A 25,518-nucleotide genomic window follows, 5' to 3' on the forward strand; every position below is an offset into this window, starting at 1 on the left:
GCTCAGACAGTTTTTCTGTACAACAACCACACTGCTTTGAACAAAGCCTATGCCAAAATGCAAACGCCCTTTTAGGAAACTAGTCTTGAGTCAGGAAAAACTCCTCCATCTGTAAGAAATACTCAGTTTGCTTAGCCAAACACGTGTGCAAAATTCATTAAAATTAAAAATGGTCAAATAATTTTTTGGTAATTTATAAGGAGGAATTGATAGCAGCATTTTAAAATTCTTTAAATAATTATTTAAGGTAAATTAGAATACAAAATTAATTCGGAAGGGGAAAGGGAAACCGCAAGTTAGGAAAAAGTTGGTCAAAATTGGAAAGGCAGTAAATATTGAAGACAGTAAATATTTGACCAGGGAGCCAGGAAACCCAGCTACCGCTCTTCCTGCAAGACAAAACAAACCCTCAACTAGTATACTTCTACTCTTTCAAGTGAATCACTCGTTATTTGTTTTAATGCCTTTTGTACCCTTTTCACAACTAAACAAAAAAAAGTTTCTTAGTCAAACATCGAGTCGCAGAAACAAAACAACATGAAGGTTAAATTTGCGACAGTTTTACTTTATTTCATGCCAATAGAACAAACCTTTTACGAGAAATCGGAGTTCGCCACGATCCAGTCGCGGAAGTGTGTCACGCGGACGTACACCGACGGCATTCCAATCGAGCAGCCAGCGGCCGATCCGAACGAGACAATACCGACCTGCAGGGAGCCACCGTCAGCAACGGTCAAAGGACCACCGGAATCTCCATTGCATGATGAGCGTCCACCTTCGCCGGAAAGGCAAATGTTCCGAGCCTGGATGATGTTAGCGTTATTGCCCCAGCTTGCCAGACAATCAGCCTCGGTCATGATTGGGTTGCTCGTGAACATAACCACCGCGGATGTGGCCTGGCTGGCATCGGAGGTACGTCCAAATCCAGAAACAGTTCCGGTCATTCCAGCGAAAGTACGGCTTTCACCAGCAGAAGGAATACTCGCTGGCTAGACACGATCGTTGAAAACGAGGGCGCTGCTCAACTGTACAACGGCAATATCGTTTCTGATGTTGGTTGAAGTGTATCCTTCGTGGATTCTGATACCAGCTGCAGTGAAGGTGATTCTCTGTTGCGTATCCTCAGCATTGTTACGGTTGTGAGCTCCGGCAATGACGGTTCCTCCTAGAGCATTCTGGACACAATGGGCGGCAGTCAGACTAAGTTGTTGGTCGAAACGGATCCTCGGCACAAACCGGTACCACCGGTGAAGGTACTGAGCAGGGCGATTTGATACGGGAACTGTCCCGGAGTGGCCTCCTGTCCATTAGTGATTCTGCGAGATGGAGTCAATTTACGGAGGAATTGTCATTCCTCCGGAATACGGGTCCAGTAGTGGTCGAACTCTTCGATCGGCTTAACCTGGGACCAATCGATGTCGATCCATTCAGCGCTAGCGACAGCCAAAGCTGCAATCACCAAGAGGACAGTTTTCATTTTTGAAGAAGTACAAGTGAATGACTATGAATTTGAACCTGCCGCTAATGGCTTTTATACTAATGCTTATCTTTGTTGGACGATCATCGTGAGATATTCCGTCTAACTGAAATCGGGAAATCAGAAGTTTTATAATGGGTATACGACTCAACAGGGATTTGATAAAATTTATTACTGATACGACTGTGGCTTAACGTATTTCCCACGATTATCTATGACCTGGGGTTCAGATTAGTTCCTGTCAATTATGAATGGCTTTTGATTTGTTGATAAGACAGATTAACTTTCACATTTCGTCTATCTGATGAAAATTTCCGACAAAGTGGGGTTTCCGATTTACTAGAAATTCTGAATCAAGGGCTGTAAAAAAATTTCAGATCCAGTGCAACGTACCGTGACTCGTTCTACAATGACGGCGAATATTGAAGGTAAGTTTATCAGTAGGTAAAATCCCAAATTGTAATCAGAGATAAAACGAAATGAAAATCGTAAATGGAATCATCGGGTGGCAATTCCAAATGTTTTGGCCTTTTTGGCTCTGACGATGATGTTTCTTATAATTAGGGTCCTATAATCTTCAGCAAGTCACATGTCACATGGCCGGTTGAGTCGGATTGAAACTACCAAAATCAAAATAGCAAAATAAAAAACCCCTTTAGAAAATTAAAAATTAAAAATTACCACATTACCAAAATTACCACAGTTTTAAACCAGTGGTGGGCACCGCTAACCGAAAATAAACGCTAAACGCTAAACCCACATTAACGAAATTTTATCGCTAACTTATCAATATGTAAATAGTCATATCGCTATATTTATTGCTCGTGTTCTGTAATATTTGGACCACTTCTTGTGGTAAAACAAACGAGAAAAATTACTTTTTAGAGCTATTAACAATAAGAGGTTCACAAAACGGTGTTCATACTTGATTTTGTAAAAAACAAGAAGTAACAAAAGTTATTGTGCTTGCATTAAAAATAGATACTTTTAGGAATGTTTTCATAAGAAATTGAGTTATTATCTGAATCCAAAGCTGTCATAATCTCATGCGCATTGCGTTTTACAAATGTTCTTGGTGTGCCGAAAATTCAATCTAGACCTTGAGCTTGTTCTTCAAAATGCTCCTTTGGCTTGTACGATAACTGGAACTCCATTCTAGGGTAAAAAGACTAACTAAAGTAACTTTCGCAGTAAACTATGTTCATCTTTCGAAGCAATATATATAGTTCTATTGTCGCTTCTTTACAAAATCAAGCGAATTAGCGATTAGCGTTTCGAAGGCCAAAATTTTAGCGACGCTAACAGTTTCGCTAACCAGCTCGAAAATTGGCGAAATCGCTAAACCGCTAGCTGAATATTAGCGTCGCTAATTAGTGATTAGCGAATTAGCGGAATGGTGTCCACCACTGAAAATTAGTTAATTTTTCTATACCGAATCAAGATGTTTTTGTCGTCTTCCTAGCTTTGATTTACTCTCAAGACGTCCGCTTGTTGTTTTTTAACAATCTGATCGTTTTGCACTTCCCCAAAGTCTGGGCACGCCATAAATTATAAGTTACCTACTGATGAAGTTAAAGGTTTTTTCTCCAAATTGTGCCAATAATCAAAACCCCGAATGAACATCTGGCGTGGTAAATTTCCATAAATCACGGCTTGCTTTGAACAGTACTTTTTGTTACTTTACTGATTATGACGTCTATTACGCATTACATTAGTAACTTTTTGCTAAACCAAAGTAACAAGGCCACAAAAAAGTACTTTCTTTGGAAACACAAAATAGTTTGTCTTTTTTTATGCTTACTCGGACGTTAACTTTACACCTTTGTGAACAATATGTTTTATTAGCTAGCGCGTCCATCATCTTTGCGCAGCCGTCAAGGTGCTTCACGCAATTATAATCGAACATTTTTATTGCCTTATTTTTCCGCGGATCGCCGCACGACGCCCAATTTTACGCGGGAAAGGGAAAATCTATTTCGCTTTCCTTTTGATATAATTTGGACACTAAATCAATCACCAACCAAGGCGCTTATGCATGTTACAAGGGGTGTGCTTTGTTTTCCTTTGGCATTATTCAACAAACGAATCAGGTCGTTTACGAGTTTTTCTGTAAATTGGAAGCTGATTGGCGTGGCAGGGGGTACAGGACAAAAAATATGGAATGAGATAAGGGCGTTAAGCACGATTGAATGGGTCATTTTATTTGCCGAACTTATCAGCAGCTCTGAACTTACAGTTATTTCCACACCTTTGTCGATTATTTTTAGGTGGCATCACAAACATATGTATTTAAATTCGCCCCACGTTTCTGCCACCCGAAAAAGTTGATTTTTATTGCCTCTAATCGTCGGGAGAAATGACGCAATTTCAGCATAATGTTTGCGCCCCACAGACGGGCAGGTTGATTAAAATATGTATGTGTGCTTCGATCGAATCCGAAGTAGGCCAATATTTACGTGGTTTGCATTGTCAAACAGCAAATAGATTGAGTAGGTATTTTTAACCCTGCTCATCATCGTACGCTCCACTAAACTCTTCCGCGTTTGCCCGGCGCTGCGAGATATAACAGTTTAAACCCATAATAACGCACCGGCTGCCCTGAATACCTTTTCGGAGAGGCGTTGAATTAATCAACATGCTGATGAAAGCAGTTGGAAATTAGACACTTTACTCACGCGATATGTAATTACGCATAGTTACCACCCGATCGGTTGCGAAAATCTCCGGCGTGGCTGCGGTCGACCGATATTTCATAACCCCTCGAGTTGAGCCGATAGGAAGGAAGTAAACAGTGGCGAATTACGGACTTTCCACAACCTGTTTTGCATCATCATCAATTTCTCGCCGGAGAAGCGGAGGTGTCGGGGAATTGAAGTTTGTTTACTTTGTTGAGGTTATGTTTTTTACATCTTTTATTCGAGTATATTCCTTTTAGTATGTATAGTAGAAACAGTTTTATAATATATTTTATTCTCAGTACCTAGTATCAGTAGATAGCCTCCGGATAGAGCTGCCTAGTATAATGTGTGTGTGTATATGTAGGTAACTTTACTGATAAGTATAATTTGCAGATTGTGTTGTTAGTTTTGTATACATAAAAATAGTTTGTATAAAAATACTAAGAAGTAAAAGTGCCAATATATCGATAGCAATTGAACGATTTTGATTGATAGTCGCGTCTTTTCGACTCATCAGTGTCAACATCTGATTCGCTAGTACAAGTACAACATTCTACCACTAATTTTAATTCTTTACAATAACAAGCACATGGATTCAGTGAAGACTTCTTTTGTCTTATTGCCTCTCCGTTACCTTCCCCATAGCTTAGGTGTCTATCAGAAAATATAGCCGATTTTTGTTTTAATTCTTTTGGAGGATTCTAACTCTAATTGACAGAGCAATGTTCTGTTTTACAGCTTTAGGTCATATGAAACTCATTTTTGCTTCAGGTTATGTTTAATTGAATTTACACGTTACACTTAACCATTGTTAGCAACTACTGTTGTTATTACTTTCGAACAAACTCGTGTGTGTTTTTATTAGGCCCACGTGTCAAGTCCATCGTGGGACGAGCGTGAAATTTTGGTTACACTCTATAAATTCGCACAATTGCCCACCATATTGTACTCTCATTGTTCCCAATAAATTCGCTAAAATTTATTCTAGCGTTTCTTTTCAATCAAATTTTTGTCAACATTCAGCAGTGTCTATTTCTATGGCACACTTTATCGAGTTCTGGCAAGTAGGGAAGAGCGTAGCCGTGCGCACGAACGATTGTGATGAGATTAATCATAAGAAAATAGAAAGAATTTAAGCAAAAGGTAATTACGTTATACGTCAAAATTAGGTTAATACAGTTTTCGTTCTAGCAGAAATTTACGATGATGATGATCTTACCTCAAACTCCTACATCGGTTTGAGCTGGTTGATTTATCTATGAAAAATATTATATAGAGATATACAATCAAACCGGTTGGCAAACAAATATTGGACTGGTTATTTAAACAGACATGTCTAGTAACCTTTCAAAAGAATACCAATAATTTAAAAATAAATAAAGAAACGCTTTTCCAGTTACATTATTGATCCAAGCTCATCGAGAACGTTTCCAACAAGAAAATTATCCGGACTGGGTTCAAAACTAAACCTAACATTTGAAAGTGTTAACTAATCAGAATTGATTCCGGATAACGATCCAGAACTAAGAGGGAGATCTCCTATGATACTATGTATATAAAGAGCTCTACAGTCCACTGGCCAACCCAAGCCTTTTCAGTTATCAACCCAATATGCTTTTTGTTTGGATTTCAGCATGAGCATGAGCATGATTGACCGCCCGCGGTTGCTACTCCGTTATTGCCAGATCAGCTGTAATTACACAGAGAACCAATGGGTGATGCTTGGGATTAACAGTCATCCTCAATGTGTAACAACTGGTGACCTTAATCTTTATATTAGGCAATACCAGCGCCGGCCGCATCCGAATGCAGGTCAAAGAAGGAGTGTGTATAGGAATATGTTGACGTGATACTCGCTTTATTGGAAGCCGAGAACACCTCTGCACTTCCACGAGAAATCACTGGGATGTTGGAGAAAAGGGTAAGATTTGCAGCAGGTTTCGTTTTGGTAAACGATGCGCTGAGTTCTAGTACCGGGTTCATAATAACAAATATCGCGCGTACGAGTTCATTATATCTTTTACGGAAATCATAACGCGATCCGAACTCATTCCGGTTGATGATGTAACACCGCAAAAATAAAGCGCACGCAAGGATACCGGACCTATAACCTAATCAAGACAGACTCAAATATTCGAAAATCTGTTTATGAAGTCATTATGCAACTACCGAAACATATCTCTCATTGATTTATCTCAGCTGACTACACAATGTTACGAAAGCTACGAGAGTTGAGCCTACGTTAACGCCTCGCTACTCCTATCACTTCTTCGTGAAGTGACCCTCTGTATACCGAAAATTATAACACGGTTATAACCAGTCTGTAGAAAATACAACCTCATGAAAGGTATCGACGCGGAGTCTCTAGATATTCGGTGACCCGGTCATCTGGCTTTGAGCTTAACAGGTCGACTAACGACGTTTCTTGTAAATTGTTCGTCTGTTCTTGAAAAGCGATTTCTTGCTTTGAGACCGATTCAAAGAACCGATTCAGAAATAAACAATAGAGTATTATTAGAGCCACGCACAGGTGTGTGTGTGTGTGTGTGTGTGTGTGTGTGTGTGTGTGTAGTATATTACACTACATTTCGAAAACATTTATATGAGCAGAACTCTCCCGGACCGGAGACGCGTTTACACCGAAGCATTATGCACGACCGCTCAATCCACGCCTACCGACGGAGACGCTCGGGAGTACGATATTTCACGCCGATTCTCTATTAGCTGTTGATGCGAGTGTTGCCTATCAAATAGAAAAATTGGCAAAGTTTCATGCATCCAAAGCCCCAATAGTTTAAAAAATGCAGATATGCAAATTGACCAAAATATATATCTTAAGTTTGTCGACAAAATGCCAAACTAGTCATAATTGGGACATAGTATACAAAAACCTCTGCTCAAAAGCTAGAAAAATCGAAAAAATTAAATCATAAGATTTCAGAAAAACTGGCGAATCTTCTTGCATACAAAGCCGTAAAATTAAAAAAAAACATATATATTTTCACCAAATTGCCTTAAAATTATGCACAGAGTGCCAGACTAGCCACAATCAGGATATAATTGTCGTGAGCTCGTGTCACCCTGATGCTTTTTGTTTGGATTTCAGGGTTTTAATTCTGATGTACTGAGTATCCAGATAGTCTATTTCAGTCTACGCGGACGTGGCTCAAATATGTGTAATTGAATCTAATTTTTGCTAATAGAACACTGGGGTCGCTTTTTACGCGGGTTGTTTATATGCGCTTTTTTAAACGGGGTATTTTTACAATCACACGGATTATTTTCACTCGATTTGTAAGATTATTTGTACGCGGTAGCAAATAAGTTTAGCACGAAGTGTACATGCCACTTGGACACGACTATCACGGATTTGGCTCAAAGCTGGGGGAATTATTCATCTAGGTTCACTATGAAAAAATCCCAATTTTGGTGTCGATTGGAATACCTCCCGCTCTGTGGGATCCCCCTCTTTGTGACAAATACAGGCAATTTTGTTCAAAACTCCGTTTTTCTTTTTCTAACAATTCATTAATGTAGGACGTCCGCAAAATAGTGATAGATGATTTTTAAAGAAAATAAACCAAGGAATCCAAAAAAAATATTTTTGACTGGAAGTGTTGCCAGATAGATTATTTTTGTATTTGAAAACTAAATTTAGATTTTTCGGCAAATGCAGCCATTTTTATTTTTAATTTGATCATTTCATTGTGGTCCTTGGAAAATTTCACGTAAAAAACAACTATCATTCCGAATTTATATGAGCCAATCTCGAGATATAACAATTTTACGAAAATAGTTGTAAATTTCGTAATTAGTTTATTTTATAGTTTATAGCCGTAAGACATCCTAAAAATGGTGATGAGTGAATTTTGAAGAAAATAAACCAAGGAATCCAGAAAAAATATTATTTTTGACCGAAAGTGTTGCCAGATAGATTATTTTTCTACTTTAAAACTAAATTGGCATTTTTTGGCAAATGTAGCTGAGTTTATTTTGAATTTGAAGGTTTCATCGTGTTTCTCGAAAAACTTTACAAAACAAACACTTATCACTCCTTGGTAATATGAGCCAATCTCGAGATATAGCATTTTTACAAAAATGGTTTTAAATTTCGTAATCAGTTTTTCGTAAAAATGCTATATCTCGAGATTGGCTCATATTACCACGGGGTGATAAGTGTTTATTACGTAAAATTTTCCGAAAATACAAAAATATACAAAAATAATCTATCTGGCAACACTTCCAGTCTAAAATTATATTTTTTTTGGATTCCTTGGTTTATTTTCTTTAAAAATCATCTATCAGTATTTTGCGGACGTCCTACATCTATGAATTGTTAAAAAAAGAAAAACGGAATTTTGAACAAAAATTGCCTGACTTTGTCACAAAGAGGGGGGTTCCACAGAGCGGGGGGTATTCCAATCGACACCAAAATTGAGATTTTTCATAGTGAACCTAGATGAACAATTCCCCCAGCTTTGAGCCAAATCCGTGATGGTCGTGTCCAAGTTTATTCTTTTCCGTGGTCACTTCGTATGGGATGACCCATATGTAGAATCTAATCTTTTAAATGCGGTACAACCAACCGCGTAAAAAGCGACCCCAGTGTAGTTAATTCATTTTTCAAACGGCACATAATACAATATTTTTGAGCCATTTTTCTGATGACAATAACATTGTGAGACTTACAAATTAACTTGTCATCAATGATTACTCCAAGATATTTCAATTCATTCACGCGATCAATCGTTTCACCAATGTTTACGTCTGATTTGAAGTTGGCCGAAGAAATATTCAAATATTTTGTTTCGTTAAAGTTTAGTTTAAGTTATTCAAAACTTGGTTAAAAAATTGCATCAACATCATTTGGATTTTTAGCCGCAATGAACAAATCAGTGTCATCGGTTAATAAATTTACATCGCAAAACCGTAAAACACGCTCCATGTCAAAATATATACATTAAACAAAATGGGCTCTAAAACACTTCCTTTCGGAACATCCGATGTATTAGCAATGGAAATTGATTCAGAATCATAAAAACGAGTCTTCTGAGCTCTAGCACACAAATAACTTTGAAACCATTTGTATGCAGTTCCTACGATACCATAACGTTTCTTACATTGAAATTGTTTAAAAAGAGCGTTTTAAATCCAGAAATATCGCAAAAATAGTTTCTCTGCTCCGATTTTCTAACACTAAATTCAATTCAGACTCACAAGAGTACCCTTCTCGATAACCTGATTTCTCTGGGATTACCAAATCATTACTGTTTAGATAATGCATTTGCTGGCCTTTGACGATTATGTCTAAAATTTTCTCTAATGTGTGTTTAATTTATTTGCAATAACTCGTGCGGAGTTTTCCTCTATACCCATGGGCGCAACTACGGGGGGGCTAGGGGGGGGCTGAAGCCCCCCCTAGAACGTGTTTAGCCCCCCCTAGAATTTCCTAGAGAATGATTGTATTCAATATATATACATCCCATACTATATATCAGAGCAGTTCCCCAGACGTCTCATCACTCGCAAGTCTCTTTCGATCTGATCGAGCCATCATGCGCGCTGCGCCCCTTAATTTCTTGTGCCGGTAGGGTTGCTGGAGAGAAGTGATTTCACATGGTTGTCGTCCGGCATTCTTACGATGTGACCGGCCCACCGCAACCTATTGTCTTTCGCCAGGTGTGCAATGGGGTTCTCTCCAAGCAGCGCTTGTAGCTCATGGTTCATGCGCTGTAGCCATTATCCGTCGTCCGCTTATGCTCCACCGTAGATAGTCACTTTCTGTTCGCCGATAGGCACCATCTGTTCGAAAATATCAAAAGGACTTCCGTAGAGGACTACCGGTTATCAGGGTTTTGTAGTTTCTTGTATCGAAGTGGTCATGTCCGATCATCACAGTGATTGGTGCGTACGTTTGTAATGTCTGAGAAGAACGGGCCGTCGTTGAGAACGTGGTCAATTTGTTTTGCAGTACGTTGGTCGAGGTAAGAAGGGACTTTGGAGTGATAATCCGCGGGAAGCTGCGAAGTTGGTGCATAGCAGGCTGTGCGGGCCGATAACCGGCTTATATAAGTCTATCCTTCCGTTCATGTCCCCAACGACGATCTTGATATCTCTACGCGAGCAGCTATCGTAGAGTTTCTCCAGCTGTGCGTAGAACGCTTCTTTCCCTGCATCAGGTCTTCCTTCGTGAGGGCAGTGCACATTGGGAATAGTGTAGTTGTGGAACCGGCCTTTAATTCTCAACAAACACAACCTGTCCACCGTACCTTCTCTCCTTTCAGGCAATGTTCCTGGAGCGCAACGATGTCGAAGTGGCGGGGTTCTAGCTGATCCAGCAGAATCCGTTCGACATCCGGGTCGTTAAGCGATCTACTGTTACATGTACTGAGCTTCTAATCGTCGTCCTTATTTCGTCGGCTGGGTCATTGCCGATTGTTCCGGTTCGTTTCGAATTCTTAATTCTCCGTAGTATGTTTATTTTAGTATGCTGCCTTACTAGGGCTGCGATGCCTAGTCTCGCGACGGAGCTGCCGCCATGGATGTAGCTGGCGAGACACCGCATTTAATAGTTCAACCGTCCGGTCCGGATCAGTCGCTGTTTGAGCCGCCCCTAGCATGTGGGGTAGACGCACAGACAAGCTGCTCTCTAAGGAGAACAACTACCCCACCGGTTCACCGGTTTCTCCTTGGTAGCTCGTATCCCAGTCGGTACCACGTGGAGGTAGTAATAGGGCATTATGCTTTGAACCACACTGGGGTCTATTTTATTCTAACTAGTACGGGTGAACTGTTAAAAAGCACTGCCCAGCCGTTTACCAAATCTAGCTCTCCCCAATATCGAATCATTGTTAGGGTTTGCAATCCCGGGAACGATTTCCCGGGAATTGCCTTTTCCCGGGATTCCCGGATCCCGGGAATAGGAATATTGATTCCCGGGATCCCGGGATTCCCGAGCTCCTCGAAAAATTTGCCATACAATATTGCAATAAAACTAAATATCGTATCAAAACACGAAACTTACTTCGTATAAGTGTAGAGCAGCTCCATAGTGTGCATTATACGAAGCAAATATTTGCTTGAAACGACGATCAATATTTGCTTGCCGTGTAATATCAAATTATTTGCTTAATTTATTTGTCAAAAATATATGCTGTCTTATTCAGTGAACGATAAATTAAGAAATATTTTCTTCGTCTCATGACTTTTTTTCGCTAGTGAGTTTACTACTACGCGGATAGTTGCTTGATTTTTTCTTTGTTTATTAACAAAAAATATTGAAACCTGTTAATTGATAAAAGAAATTGAAACCCGTAAATCAATTCGACCAGAAATAAATAAATTAATAAAACTCAGTCAGTGTAACTTGGACGTGGCCGCGATTTCACATTTAATACGAAGGCATTCAAATGTTCTAAAATCTCGCTGCCAAACACTCAGCTTTATCTTCAACAAACTAAAAGTATTGGACTCTTCAGTTTCTAATGAAATGTAGCAAGAGCTGGAATCGGTGATTTAGAAGTATTTTAGAAATCAGACACCAGCGGTGATTCAGCGATCTTAAGCAAAGTTTTACAGCAGGGAACTACATTATTTGGGCCTAACGAAAAATTGTCAGCGGAACTGAGGCGATTGATAGACGATTGTTCATGAATTTCTGGAGTGAATCGATTGTTTGAAACTTTTCACTAATAAACTTTATTTGAAATCTCATTTTTTCTAAGGATTTTTTCCTTTCCCGGTTCCCGGGAATTCCCGGGGAATGAAATTTTTCATTCCCGTTTCCCGGGAAATCTATTTACGGGAATATTGCAAACCCTAATCATTGTTGCTGAAAGAGCTTGGCGTTGACGATGTGTTCAAGATATTCAGTACATCTTCGGAGATTCTATCCCGAAGTGATTTTTTCTGCTTTTACGATACGATTTTAAGCGTCATTAAATAAGCATATTCAAACTCTTTTTTCTCTTTTTTAAAATGAAATACATGAAAACTAGCCCACCCTAGAAATTTTCCTTAGTTGCGCCCATGTATACCATTGAAAATTATGAACTGTGGTGAGCTATTATTACTTGCATTATTTTTTTCAAAGTTTTTCAAAATTCTTTGCTGTTATTTTTGTGTTAATTGATCTTCCGTTGTATATATCGAGATAAACATTTCAAAAGGTCCTATCTGCTTCCGTCGTTTTTCCGGAGCGTCTTTTCATTTTGGTAATGGTTCAGCTTAAGTAACTTTCCCAATCGTGGTTTTCATTCAGAAGGCTAGAGTGATCCCTCCACTATCAACTCGTGCAAATAACGTGTCATAAAAGGTGTTTGATAAGTTGTGGTGATTGAATAAATGTGATCGATCAAAAAATCGATCAAAGCAGATAAGACCTTTTGAAATGTTCCTCTAGATATATATGGTATGAGTTGTACGAAAAAAAAGTGATCTTCTAATATCGCTTAGTGCTCAAAAGTTTCGTTTTCTCAAAAATAGCCTCCATTCAAAATTTAGTTCAATCTGACTTCGGAAACACGAGCCTCAAAGCGGTCAAAGTTTAACTTTTTCGACTAATTAAGAAATGCACAGGCAGTAGTACATAAAATTGTCGATATCGAAAAATATTTTTATGACAAATGTCTTAGAAATACATGAATTGGTCTCTGTGCATCATCCCGATTACAGAAATACCCATATTGGGTGGAATTTGATCATTTCCGAAAACCAAAAGTTGTCATGTTGGATTTTAAAATGGCATCTGGAGTATATTTCCCGTTTGTAAGTATCGTTCTGATTCTGGAAATATTCATATTGGATGTTGTTGGGCTTTTTGGCTGTTTCACGAAAACCGGAAGTTGCCATCTTGTAATTTAAAATGGGATAGATTTCTGTCCTCTAAACATTATTCTTAATCCGAATACAGAAAGGTTTTTTTACGCGTTTTTTACGCGGGTTGCTTTTCTCCATTAATTAAAAACGGTACAAAATATCGACCTCGTTTTCCGTTTAAGGCCAAAAGAATCAGATATCCGTTTATTCTAAATTTTTGGTGTAAACACAGACAATTTGAAATATCGCATTTTGGTCTCTTCGTTATATGTCCTACTCAAAATGTTTTTTTCACGCGGTCCCACACAACTTCGGAACGCATCCCCCGCGTTGAACAGACCTTTGTGTACTCTCAATTTGAATGTTTACAAGTTTGATTTGTTGAAATTCTCGTTCAAAACATGACTATTTTTGGTCGTTTTGTTTTTTTATGTTGTTTCCTATAATTCATTCTCAGACAGTCGTTTTGTGCAACCAATAGTTTCTGAGCTACAATGCTTTGACCAAAGCCTATGCCTAATGCATACGGACTTTCAGGAAATTAGTCTTAAGTCTGCAAAATTCCTCAATCTATGTAGAATACGCAGTTCGCTTAAGCAAACATGTGTTCAATGTTTCATTCCACTCAACAATGGTAGATTAAATTTTCCAGACCATAGAAACGCTCAATAGTATGAAAGTTTAAAAAAAGACGAAGGGAAATCGTATTAGCGAACTTCGTTTCGCTCTAGTACGCATGTCACGCCTCTTGAAAATTTAACTTTCAGTAGTCATAAAGCTCCAGCTTGCAGAAATTTAGTCTTAAATGTTACTGCGGCGAGAGGACGGTTGACGCTTATTGGAGACTGGCTCGACCCGCCGCCGGCAAAGCAGCGTCTGATTTTAGCGCAGTAAGGCTGAGCACGTGACTCACTCGATCGCAGCGTTCCACATCAGACGGACCACCCGGCGGACTGCACAGCATTACTGAACATGTCCGGACTTGTTAGTAATAATATCCGGATCTGTCTCGTCGCATATGCTTTCAGCCATTTGGTCATTGCTTATATTTGTGCGTGTGCCGATAGCAAAAGAACTGGAATCATCCCGTGTCATCGGTAAACGGTAAGGTCAAACAATTTCTAATCTAAAAATTCCCGCTTGAATCGTCCAACGTCAAGCGGTCGTGTCTTGCATACCACTCTCCTACTTGTATGTCTTTACAAAGTTGTGTGTTTGCAAAGATAACTAGAACAAGATACCTAACTCCCATATTATTCATACATTTTGAACACGACCGATTTCCGACGGTTAGTGCTGTCATCTGATGACTTAAATTCTCATAAAATTGTCACTAGGAGCAAAACCGATTAACCGTGCATAGTCCGTCATCGATCGTTGAGCTGTTCAAGATTATATATGAAAAAAGTGTAGCAGTTAGGTCAGCTCGACGCTCAAGGTAACATGCTCAAGGTAACATACATATTAATGATATTGTCATTTTTTGCACTTAATGCTATTGCCATATTTTCTGCATTCCAAAGTTCGAAAGAAAAGTGTGAAATTGACTGCCAGAGTGGGGGTATATTATGAGGGGTAATATTTATTTTCAGGTCCCAATCTACCAAAACTTAAAGTTTGATACACTGTAAAAAATCGACACGTTACTGCCAAGTGGATTCCACTTACTTCTGTGCTAATAGATGAAACATTTCATATCTACGTGGAATACACTTGCACTTAAGTTCACATCACAAAGTCGAGTGTATTACACTTCGGCTTGCCATGTCATGCATACCAAAATCAATAATTTTACACTCAGATTCCAATGCTTACACGCGTCAAATGCCAAAACACGTAAAAATACCGTAGATTCCAATTAAAATCGGTATGAGTCGACATAATAGAATGATTAGGTTCGTGTATTGACATTCATATGGTCGGTGTTAAGTCAGACCGGACTAAGTCGCAAAATTGGAAAAAACGAGTTAACGATAGTATTGGATGAAGATTTTCTTAAGCTACATCACGCAACAATCAGATTTTATTTTCTCTAAAACAGCAGAAATAACAGCATGATTTTTGTCTGCATGACCAATGAAAAGCGATTACAGTGTTCAGTCAGAATGGACCAAACGTTTATTTTCAAGGAGACTGCCTACGGTCAGCTATTGATAAAAGCGAACGAACGGAAGAATTTTCAAGCGTTTTTCCGGCTTTCTTTGTATCACAGAACTCTTTCACTCACCCCTAATCGGAATCTGTAAAGTTTCACGCATTGCCGTAGTTTTGAATGTGTTTTTGGACCGTTTATTGCTGTCACTAACATGACCTGATATAATGCCTTATAGTGTGCAGACAAAGTGAACCATGTGTTAAGCAGAAAAAAGTTGAAACTATCGGAATTTACAGCATCGGTTTGAAGTCAACATAAATGAATTTCAACACTATCAGGCAACTTATCGGAATGCTTCTTTGCCCGTTAGTCAAAAAAGTATACTTTACCAGTGAATAAGGAAAATGTACATGGTCCACTCTGATTGAACACGTAAATGAGAAACGTTAGTCATTTGTGTGGGTGACACAACATTCCACAATTCCAGAAAGAAGTTCAAGTTACAGTAATAATACTAACTTAAAACTTAATGATTTAACCAATGAATTATATCCTCAGGAGGTTGAAATAAGTGGTAAGTGTATGTTTGTTACTGTTTTATGCAAGCTAATTAGTTTTATGCCCGTAATGAAATTACGAAGCTAAAGGCAACACAAGCGATTGTTTGGAAAAGACCTTCCATATTAATACAAGAAGAAGCTGGCTCGATTGACATTTAAGTGTGTAAAGCATGTTGTCAATATCTATTCAATATTATTTTATAGTCAATAATGGAGAACCTGTGCCAACTTTTCATGAAGCTGTCCTTGAAGCACTACATCCAAACGTGACAGAAATTCCAGAACCAAAACACGAGGAAACCATCCAGTCCATTACCAATTCTACGGCAATTTTGGCCAAAGTTGCAGAGAAAGTGGATGATTACGAATAACTTAAATGAGTGAACCAACCATACTTTTGTTCCATTAAAACATTCCGCTCCTACCATTGATTTGTTGAAACAAACACAGTTTAAAGTTTATTCAAACTATTTTCAATAATTGTTGATGTTGTTTTTGAGCTCACGGCACTCCTTTTTCAATTGTCACATACAGTTGATTCAGTTAGAGAGTTACTCCAGCTTATAACATCAAAATTGTGCAAAAAATATTGAAAACTTCAAAATTCCCAGAGCAACAAACTTCAAACTCGTTTTTCTCGAAATGATCAAAATGTCACTTGGTCCGGTCTGACTTAACACCGACCATATATAAAAAGCATTAGGGATTAGCGTGCGATTCATTTTCAGGGTATGTCGCAAGCCAGGTTTCAGAACCTAAGGGGAGACAACTGGGTATAGATTTGCATCCACTTTGGGAACCACTCGCTGATTGGCTGAAATTGAAAACCCCGAGTGCGTTAAAATTTATCATCAGGCTTGCTGGCAGTGTTGCTGAGCAACAATGCTCGTTGTTTTGATTTATGTTTCTTAATGATGTCACCTGTTACAATCTAATACAATTTCAAGTGAACATTAAAAAAAGTACAAAGCGTACAAATACGGGCGTAGTACGAGATCCGACTTCGATCATCACTAATATCAATTACCAAAAGATCCAAAAGTGCGCAAGGAGTTATTACGGTTTTGCGTGAAGCATAAGAACAGCCTACCGCTGCTCAATGTCGGGAGTTAATAAGGTAGTGTAAGCGTATTTCTAATTTGAATCCGTACTGGATTAAGTTTGGAACATACCTGTTGAGGCATATTGCTTGTGCTGAGAGTACAATTCAGATGGGTCATTGAATGAATCATAATCATTGATGGATGACACGTTCGATTTTAAGTAAATTGAAAATGTAGATTCTCCGGTAACCCTCAGACGATAAAACTATCGCTTACAGGAGGAATTGTGCATAATGGTGATAAAAAGCATTGAAATATCCAAGTTTTTTCCGAGTGAATGGCATCACGTACGAAAAATACAACAGGGATCATCGAGGTGGATGAGGAAGAATAGTAAGAAGCCAGATGTCGCCCCTTAGTTCAGAACCATTGTGCATATGATCAGGTTCACCGGCATACCCGATTTTTATTTAATTAACCTCGGCAAGAGTGGAAAACTTGGCTGTAGAGCGTGCTCATAGCGGTTATCAGAAAGTTCTGATGGTACGTTAATCTTAAATGTTGCGCCGATAATTCTTGATTTTTCCGGAGAGTTTCATGTTTGCGAACTAAACATTCGTACACATTATTATCATTTTTCGGATGGCAGTAGTCGTCCACATGGATACTGAAAAAAATGTTTCACCTTTCAGCAGTCATGTCTTGGCCTTGTCGTCAGTTGATTTTGGCGTTAAATATACATCATATTAACAGTGTATAAATTAGTTCGACTTTTGCTCACGCGCAGCGACAATCATGTCCGATGAACTCTGCAAGAGTCAGATATCTTGTTCTTGTCATCTTTGGTGTTTGGATGATGTACAAATATATGCTCAACATTGTTGTCTTCCAAATGCTACAGTTTATTAGATATTAGAAGAAATATTATTTCAAGGACTAGTCCAATATTAACCCTTTAGTGCCCAATGCCACCTTTTGGCGGTCTTCAGTCAAACCTCTAAAAAGCTTCAGTAAATACCTGTAAAGTGTTTCTAATGTTTCTTAGTGATTTTACCGAACCCCGCCTAGGAATTACCTTGGGCGCTAGAGGATCAAACGTTATTCCAATAAAACAAAAAAAGTTAGGTGAAAAATGTCCCTAGCATTTTTTGTGTGAAAACTTCATCTATAACTTCGCTGAAGACAACATTTCTCTAAAGAGCAAAAGTTATATTTTGCAGCGCTACTAGCGATGGAGTTCCGAACAAAAACTCATTGCCGTTCTTAGAAGTTTTTTACACTAAATTACTCCTGAAAATAACATGTTAATTAAACACAGTATTTGAAAAGTAAATGAAAAAGAAAATGACGATTTTGAGCTCTCCTCACTTTGCCTTCCATAGAAGCTTACCGGAAGACGTAGCTCTACGACAAAAAAATCACAGGAGGGTTGTGTGCAAAGCCACGACCGCAAGGTTGAAGTAGAATACTCTTACACAGCTCTACTCACGGCTGTACATTAACCTACGGCCGGGCGAATCGGTTCGCGCCGCTTTTCGTGTTTAGCCTGGCAGAGGCCTAATGCGCACGGCCAACACAAAAGGAAGGTGTTTTCACATTGAAAATTAGACACGGCTTTACTGGAGTAAGTGTTGGCAAATGTATCTACCGCTAATACCGCCGCTATCGTACGAAAGCGCGTCGTTTCATGTGGGGAATAATATCAACAACGAAAAATGACGCGCGTCTAAGCACACCCGAATTGTTTCGCCGTGCTGCTTCCATTTAGGGTAGTTTGGGGTAATTTGGACCCCTGGGGTTAAATGGACCGGTGCTTTATCTTGAAAAGTATGACTTTCTCGGGTTCCATGTACTACTTCATCCTTTCCTTAAACTACCGAACCCTACCTAACATAAAAATTTCATGGTTTGCTGTGATGGGTGCACCGCAGTGCCAATGTAAAGAAAAGAAACATCAAAAGTTGATTTCGCTGTAAGTTTTACGCTCGTGTATTTAAGGTTATAGAGAAATTCTTTAATATTTCAAGTCTAATCAGCTTTGCAGCCTTGTTTGTCTAGTAGAAGGCTACATTTTGATAAAACATTACGATAGCATAGTGGAAAAAATAGTGGAAGAAATTGCGTTTTTTGTAAAGCGTCCCGTTTGGGGTAAAATGGACAGTTTTTTTGGAGTGATATGGTCAGGTGAGTTTGAAGTAAATTCTTTTGTCTGACTAACACCGCGGGCATACAAAAACGTATAAGCCAATTTTGGAGTGCTGAACTCATTTCTGATGTCAGAAATTGTTATTCACCTAAAATGCCGTTAAACCTTTCTTATTATTAGACTAATTATCGTTCAGATCATACTCAACATTGGTATACTTGTTCTTTATCGAAAAATATTATACCCTTATGAGTTTGTTTGGTCTTCAGGGTAATTCTTTTTGAATCAGGGTTGCCAAAAATCGACAATCATTTTGCAAAAATTTTTAACTTTTGAGTCGTTTGACCGATTAAAAGATTTAATAGAAAATAAGGTATTTGATGGACCTTTCAATAAAAATAAGAAATCGTTCTTCAAAGTACATTCACGGATTTGGGATCAACGGATTATGAGCGACAATATGCTAACCGTGATCCAAAAATTCAAAAAGTACGGTAAATTTCCCATAGGCTGTCGATTATCTAATCATTCCGAACTGTTTCACAAGACCGTACGGTACACATAAGTTCTGAGATACATGATTTTTGGTTTCCCGGCATAATATTTTAAACTTAATTAAAAAACCGCTTGTATTTTTGGTAAACGTTTCTCTTCAAAACAAAATTTGTTGATCCAAAATCAGATTGAAATTGAGGGAGTTACAAGTATTCGGAGTTAAGCTTAAAATTGTGATTTTCGAGCATAAAACTAATTGCAATTCCTGGCACAGCAACATTCAAAGTGCTTCCAAAAATTGATATATCATCCGATTCTAATGAAACTTCGGGTAAAGAAATATATTACATGCATTGACACACACACTAAGTCACACATACACACACTGACACACACACACACACACATGTGTGTGTGTTCGCGCGCGCTAGTTTGAATAATTGGAAAAGGGTAATTTTTTTTGGCCTATGGTAGAATCATTGTGCAATGCCTAAGAATTTCAATTATCATTTCGTATACCTAATATCACCTTCTACTGTGTATTAGGTAACCATTAATACTAGATAACTCACATTTTTTACTCTGTTCACCTCACCCCAAACACTGTCCATATTACCCTAATAGTTGTCCATTTTCACCCCAAACGATTTTTTATGTCCGAAAATCATTATTTTTAGTTTCGTTATTTTTTTTAGTTCTTTTGACTTCAATATCATGATTTTTTGTGTAAAAACATAGAAAACAGGTCAATAATAGTATAATACATTACGTTTGTGGGATAGAAAGCACAGGCTACGAAATAACAGGAGTTTTCCTTAGGGGGTCCAAATTACCCCAAACTACCCTACTACCGCTGAGGCTGTTACCATACTGCTACTGGTACCCAAAACTATTAACTCTTCAAGTTAAGTGTTTTGTTTGTCCTCAAAAGAACAATTGTTCAATTCCATATCGGATATAATGCAATCACATCTCTGTAATATTACCGACAGTAATATTCAATTTTCATTAAATGATCCAACTTTTCCATTAGAGGAAGCGTCGGCTGATGTACGGCAAAAATCTCGCCCGATTGCTCGCGTTGGCGTTCAGCCTAGCAGAGGCCTGAGACGTGGTGACCAACCACAGGGCAAGTGATTTGTTAAATTTGAAGGCAACCACAGGCGCAACCCGCTGCTATGGTCTGTTACTGCTGAGTGCCGATATATGCTGTTACTGCTGTCAACGCTTTGGACGGTCCATCCAGTTCACCTTCCGACTTATGAATGTAGCTAGTTTCCCAGAAACACTCTTTTATAGCCGAAGGGTGCTACGTCTACGCCTTTCAGTTCAGGTTTACCATTTCCTTATGTTCTTTAGACGAATTATTCCACAATTCGCATTTGATTTTTTTATCCAGCGAATAAACACCGATGGTGCTCTCACACATGCAACGGTTTTAACCCGTATCTTATTGCGGTTTGTAACATCAAGCGATTTAGTTTGCTCGCTGTTGCGTGTTGCGAAATCGGTTGCTAATTACAACATTTGAGCTGCCCTAACATTGGGGTAATTAAGATACACGGACAACATGCACTGTGGAAGCTATTTCACATTCAGTAAATTAGACGGGTGCGACAAATTTAAATTGCTAGGATGCAACACAGAATGCTTGCTTGCGTTGACAAAAATTATTAACTTTCAATGACTTGTTTATTTGCCTTGAAAAAGGCATTTTGATTTCCAAAATTGGATTTCCTGATGGCAATCTTCATGCTGCCCCAACACGGGGGGAATAATGGCTGTCTGGCGACACACGCTGAGAAAAACCGCGCTGCTCCTGAGACGTGGTGACCAACCACAGGGCTAGTGCTGCTGCTAAGGAAGGACGACTGCTGTTGTCGCTATCTAGAACTATTATGAGCGGCTCCGGCTGAAACAGGCCAAATAGCATGTTTTCAATTGCAAGGTATATGATCCTGTCGACCGTGCTTGGGAAGCAAGCATATAACGACCAATAAGAGGTCGAAATTTTCGTTTTGACAAGGCTTGATTATTTTCAATAGTACAATAGTGTGAATATTAAAATTACAATTATCTTATTTTGGGAAGAATCTTAGAAGATTTTCCAATCTATTGCTGCAAGAACGAAGGAAATCCATCGAATACTAACCGATTTATTAGCATTTGAAATTGGACATATTTTTCACTTTCTTCGGTTTTAGATTTTCATTTCACATCCCTATGTAGCCGAACTTCCTGAGAGAAGTATTCTACTTCAAAATCGTATCGGCAAGTTTCCGATGAAATTTAATACTGTTAATTTGCTCGGACATGAACTAAACCAGTGGTTCCCAACCGGGGGTCCGATGGCTGATAAACAATGAATGTAATTGAAATGTCTTTCTAGATATCTCTGTGCAAGCGGATTTTCAACTCTTCCGCTCTGCGTATTAGGAACAAGACGTGAGACAAATTGAGCCGTTGCGGAACAGAGTGGTCTAAAGACCATTTTTTTCAAAAATGAGTTTTTTACATAATCCACATCTACTCAAGAAATAGAAGTTAGGAGACTAGAAAAATTTCGAAAAATCGAACTTTAAAGCTGATTTATACCATGTTGAATTTTCGTCCGAAACAGAATGGCCATTCTGTTTCGGAACAGAGTGGTCTATGTACAAAGATCGAGGCAATGCCATCATGTAACATGTGACATGTAACATATTACATGTGATATGTGACTTGTCACTTGTCCTGTAACATGTTACACGTGGTTTGTAACATTTTACACGTAATGTAACACGAAAAATGTAACATGTCAAATATCATGTAATATGTAACATGTTGTGTTACATGTATAAACATCACATGTTACAGGTGACATGCCATGTACATATAACATGTCATATAACATGTCATATAACATGTCGTATAACATGCACTAGCCATGTTGTACGAGTTAACGTAATTTTTATTTATGTTTGTGTACATAGACCACTCTGTCTCGAAACGATACGAGGATTCCAGTAAAATATATATGAAGTCAGAGTGGTCTATGTACATTGGTATGATAATTTCACTTATTTCGCCAAAAAAAGGTAATTTTATGTATTCACATGTTAAACCACCTCATAACCTTTATATTAGAACATTTTGTTTGGAAGAATCCGATGAACAGAATTTTATTCAGAGATTTTTCGAAAATTGCTTCTCCTGACAAATTTGCTCGATGGCACATAGACCACTCTGTTCCGCAACGGCTCAAATAAGAGTTGCAAGACGACATGAGACTGAAAAACGCAGCCTCATATTGCAAAACTTGTATCTAAAATTCATTGGGGGGCCGCAGAGCTCTTTGTGCTAAGCGAAAGGACTCGAGGAAAAGGTTGAGAACCACTGTTCTAAACATATAAAAATGCAGTTTTGTCTGTCTGTCTGTCTGTCTGTTTGAGCTATATAGACATAGAAACTACTGAATCGATCGACGTGAAAATTTGTATTTAGGGGTTTTTGGGGCCGAGAAAGGTTTTATGATGGTTCGTGACTCCTTCCTTTTCTGGAAAGAAAGGCTCCCATACAAATGAAACACAAATTACGTGCATAACTCAAGAATTAAGCAAATTGAACCAATTTTGGCACGTGTAGGTTTTTAGGAGCATAAAATATTCCTGCGGTCGTTTGACACCCCTTCTTCCTTTGGAAAGGAAGGCTCGCAAACAAATGAAGCAAAAATTCACGAATAACTTAAGAACTAATCAAGCAAATAGAACCAAATTTTGCATGTAGATGTTTTTAACGGAATCAAATTTGGTATGTGAAGGTTTTTGGGAGCACGAAATATTTTAATGGTGGTTCAACAACCCTCCCTATTCTGGAAAAAGAAATCCCATCCAAATGATACACAAATTCCTGCACAACTCAAGATGCAAATGAAACCAAATTTGGCATGTGACAATTTTTGAAAGCGAAAAATATTTGTATAGTATAGCACCCTTCCCTTTTCTGGAAGAGAGGGCTTCTATACGAATCAAACACTGATTGCTGCAAAGCTCGGGAACTAATCATGCAAATGGAACCAAATTTGACATGTCAAACGTTTATATGATACTTTTGACATCCCTCCATCGTCTGGAAGGAGGAAGGGGGTCTGGAAGATAGTCTGGAGAGGAGCTCCCATACAAATGTAATATCTCAACCAATTTTTCCGGAAAGCATTCTAAACTGATCGAGATGATGCACAGCTGCCAAATATCGATTACAGATGGCATATTTGGAATTTTTGGCACAATACCACTCAATATCGGTATTTTTAGAATCAAGATGGTGTATGAAAGCTAAAAGACGAGGATGTACTCATTCCGATCAATACAAACGATTTATCTTTTGAGTTTGAACGTATACAATATCCGATTCGTCATGCATTTGCAGACTATAAACAAATCGGAAGGTCAATCTTTGGATGTATGTGAGATCAATTTGAAATGTTCAAAATTATTTAAATAAAGAAAAAGACGGGCGAAATGAACAATGAACAATAAAACGTCTCTTCAACAACATTTATAGCGAAAAGAAATTGCAAGAAACATAAGATTGTTTTTTTTTTCAATCAAAATTAGATGACAATAATTATTGCCTTGATGCCACTAATAAATAAAAAATGACACAACGAGGCTCGGTCACAGATTTTTAAAGTATGCTCCCAATAGCTTTGAAATCATTTCTAAATACTGCTCATAGCATGATGCTCGTTCAATTATTGTAATGGGAATACCCAAAAATATTAGGACTATTTCACTTCACTCCCAAAGAACAATAATCTTTGGCTGTCAGTCCGATTTTTTCGGATAAAAAATGATAAATTAGATACTGTTAACGAGAGTCTTTCAAATTATCCCCCCTCCCTCTGTTCCCTGCACACGGCTACAAAGAAGAGCACTTCCTGTTTAGAAATTCCTCGATTTATCACTAAAAGCCTAAAGCGAATAGCAGAAATAATTCTTACGAGTTAACATTTCTTGGGTTTTACACAATTGTACAGTGGGCTGAGTTCCGTTACAAGTTTGTTTAACTTTTACCTCCCCCAAACATATGATCAGTATTTGCAGCTTTCCTGACCTAATTATGTATTAATATTATACAAAATAGTATCTCCAGTCTTACACAATGTAGTAATGCTTGCATATGCTAGTTTATTTAAAATTCTTTTAGAATCAACATTTCATTCTGGCTAATTTTCTTAATGTTTCTATGTATAATAATACGGGTTTTGGATGGTAAGCTAATATGTTTTACGTTATTTTTCTGCTACTATACTTAATCCACACCGAAGTTAAAAGAGTTAGCTTGCTTCTAAATTAACTGAGCCACCGTGACCCGGCGCTAATACTGGCCGGTTGCGCGTTTCTCAATAAAGCGTTAATCATATGGTTTTTGGTTCGGTGGGAGGCGTTACTTCCTATACAGCTGGTAAATATACTACACACTATGATCCCTCAAAATCATTGGAATTTCACTGTCAAGAGACAGACTCACATGCGCGCACCTGAAGGGTACATACAGCAAACATAAGCGCATTCCTGACGTGTCAAGCTCAAGGGAACAGTTTGAAAAAAGAAGAAGAAAATAAAAACGCCACTTTTGCCTTCTTCCTTCCTTGCCGAGTGAAAGAAAACAACAACAGGTTATTCCGGTGTTGTTGATAGCAAGCGGAGCGCCAACAAGTGTGTACACATCTGGCAGATTTGCAGTGAGGTCAAATTTGGCACACATCTGTCGGGGTGCCGGCCTTTCTACGAAAGAAGGCGTTACTTTATTTCTCTCTCTCTCTCTCTCTCTCTCTCTATTTTAATGATTGTTTTCCCTAATTTCGCTTTATCATTTGTGGTTGGCCAGGGGTTTGAGTAAGTTTCCAAAAACATGGCCTAGCCTACTGGGAAATTGATGGCCTTGTTTCATTTTTTTCAATTTCATACATCATTACCTAATTCAATGACGTTCCGAGACGACACGAGGGACTCCCAGTTGATTGTGTTTACCCTTCGGATTTACAGCACGTGCAAATTTTCACAGCTCTTCGACTTGGTGATATCGGTGAGACAGATTTTGTGCAGAATTTCCTTGGCAATATGCAGCGACATCTGTGTGCGTGAATTGCGTAGGTTGGTCGCACTGGCCCGTTTCTCCCGCTGCTCCTTGAGTCGAATCTAGCGCCACACGGTGTCGTTTCGT

General features: G+C 38.5%; 1 protein-coding gene and 1 pseudogene across 3 annotated transcripts in view; both read right to left on the reverse strand.

Moving 5' to 3' along the window:
- Positions 1–592: 592 nt before the first annotated feature.
- LOC129724084 (brachyurin-like) lies at positions 593–1,477 on the reverse strand (annotated as a pseudogene).
- A 2,894-nt stretch (positions 1,478–4,371) lies between these two features.
- The window catches only part of LOC129720846 (uncharacterized), a 113,090-nt gene continuing 91,943 nt past the window's right edge, over positions 4,372–25,518 (reverse strand). For 2 of the 3 annotated variants that reach the window (XM_055672677.1, XM_055672676.1), the window contains exon 12: positions 4,372–25,493. In XM_055672677.1, coding sequence (XP_055528652.1) covers positions 25,335–25,493 — 159 coding nt within the window. In that variant the 3' untranslated portion in view covers positions 4,372–25,334. The remainder of the gene's footprint in view (positions 25,494–25,518) is intronic. The other variant, XR_008727296.1, reaches the window with a different exon arrangement.

The sequence above is a fragment of the Wyeomyia smithii genome, chromosome 2 (genome assembly GCF_029784165.1).
Source record: "Wyeomyia smithii strain HCP4-BCI-WySm-NY-G18 chromosome 2, ASM2978416v1, whole genome shotgun sequence".
NCBI lineage: Eukaryota > Metazoa > Arthropoda > Insecta > Diptera > Culicidae > Wyeomyia > Wyeomyia smithii.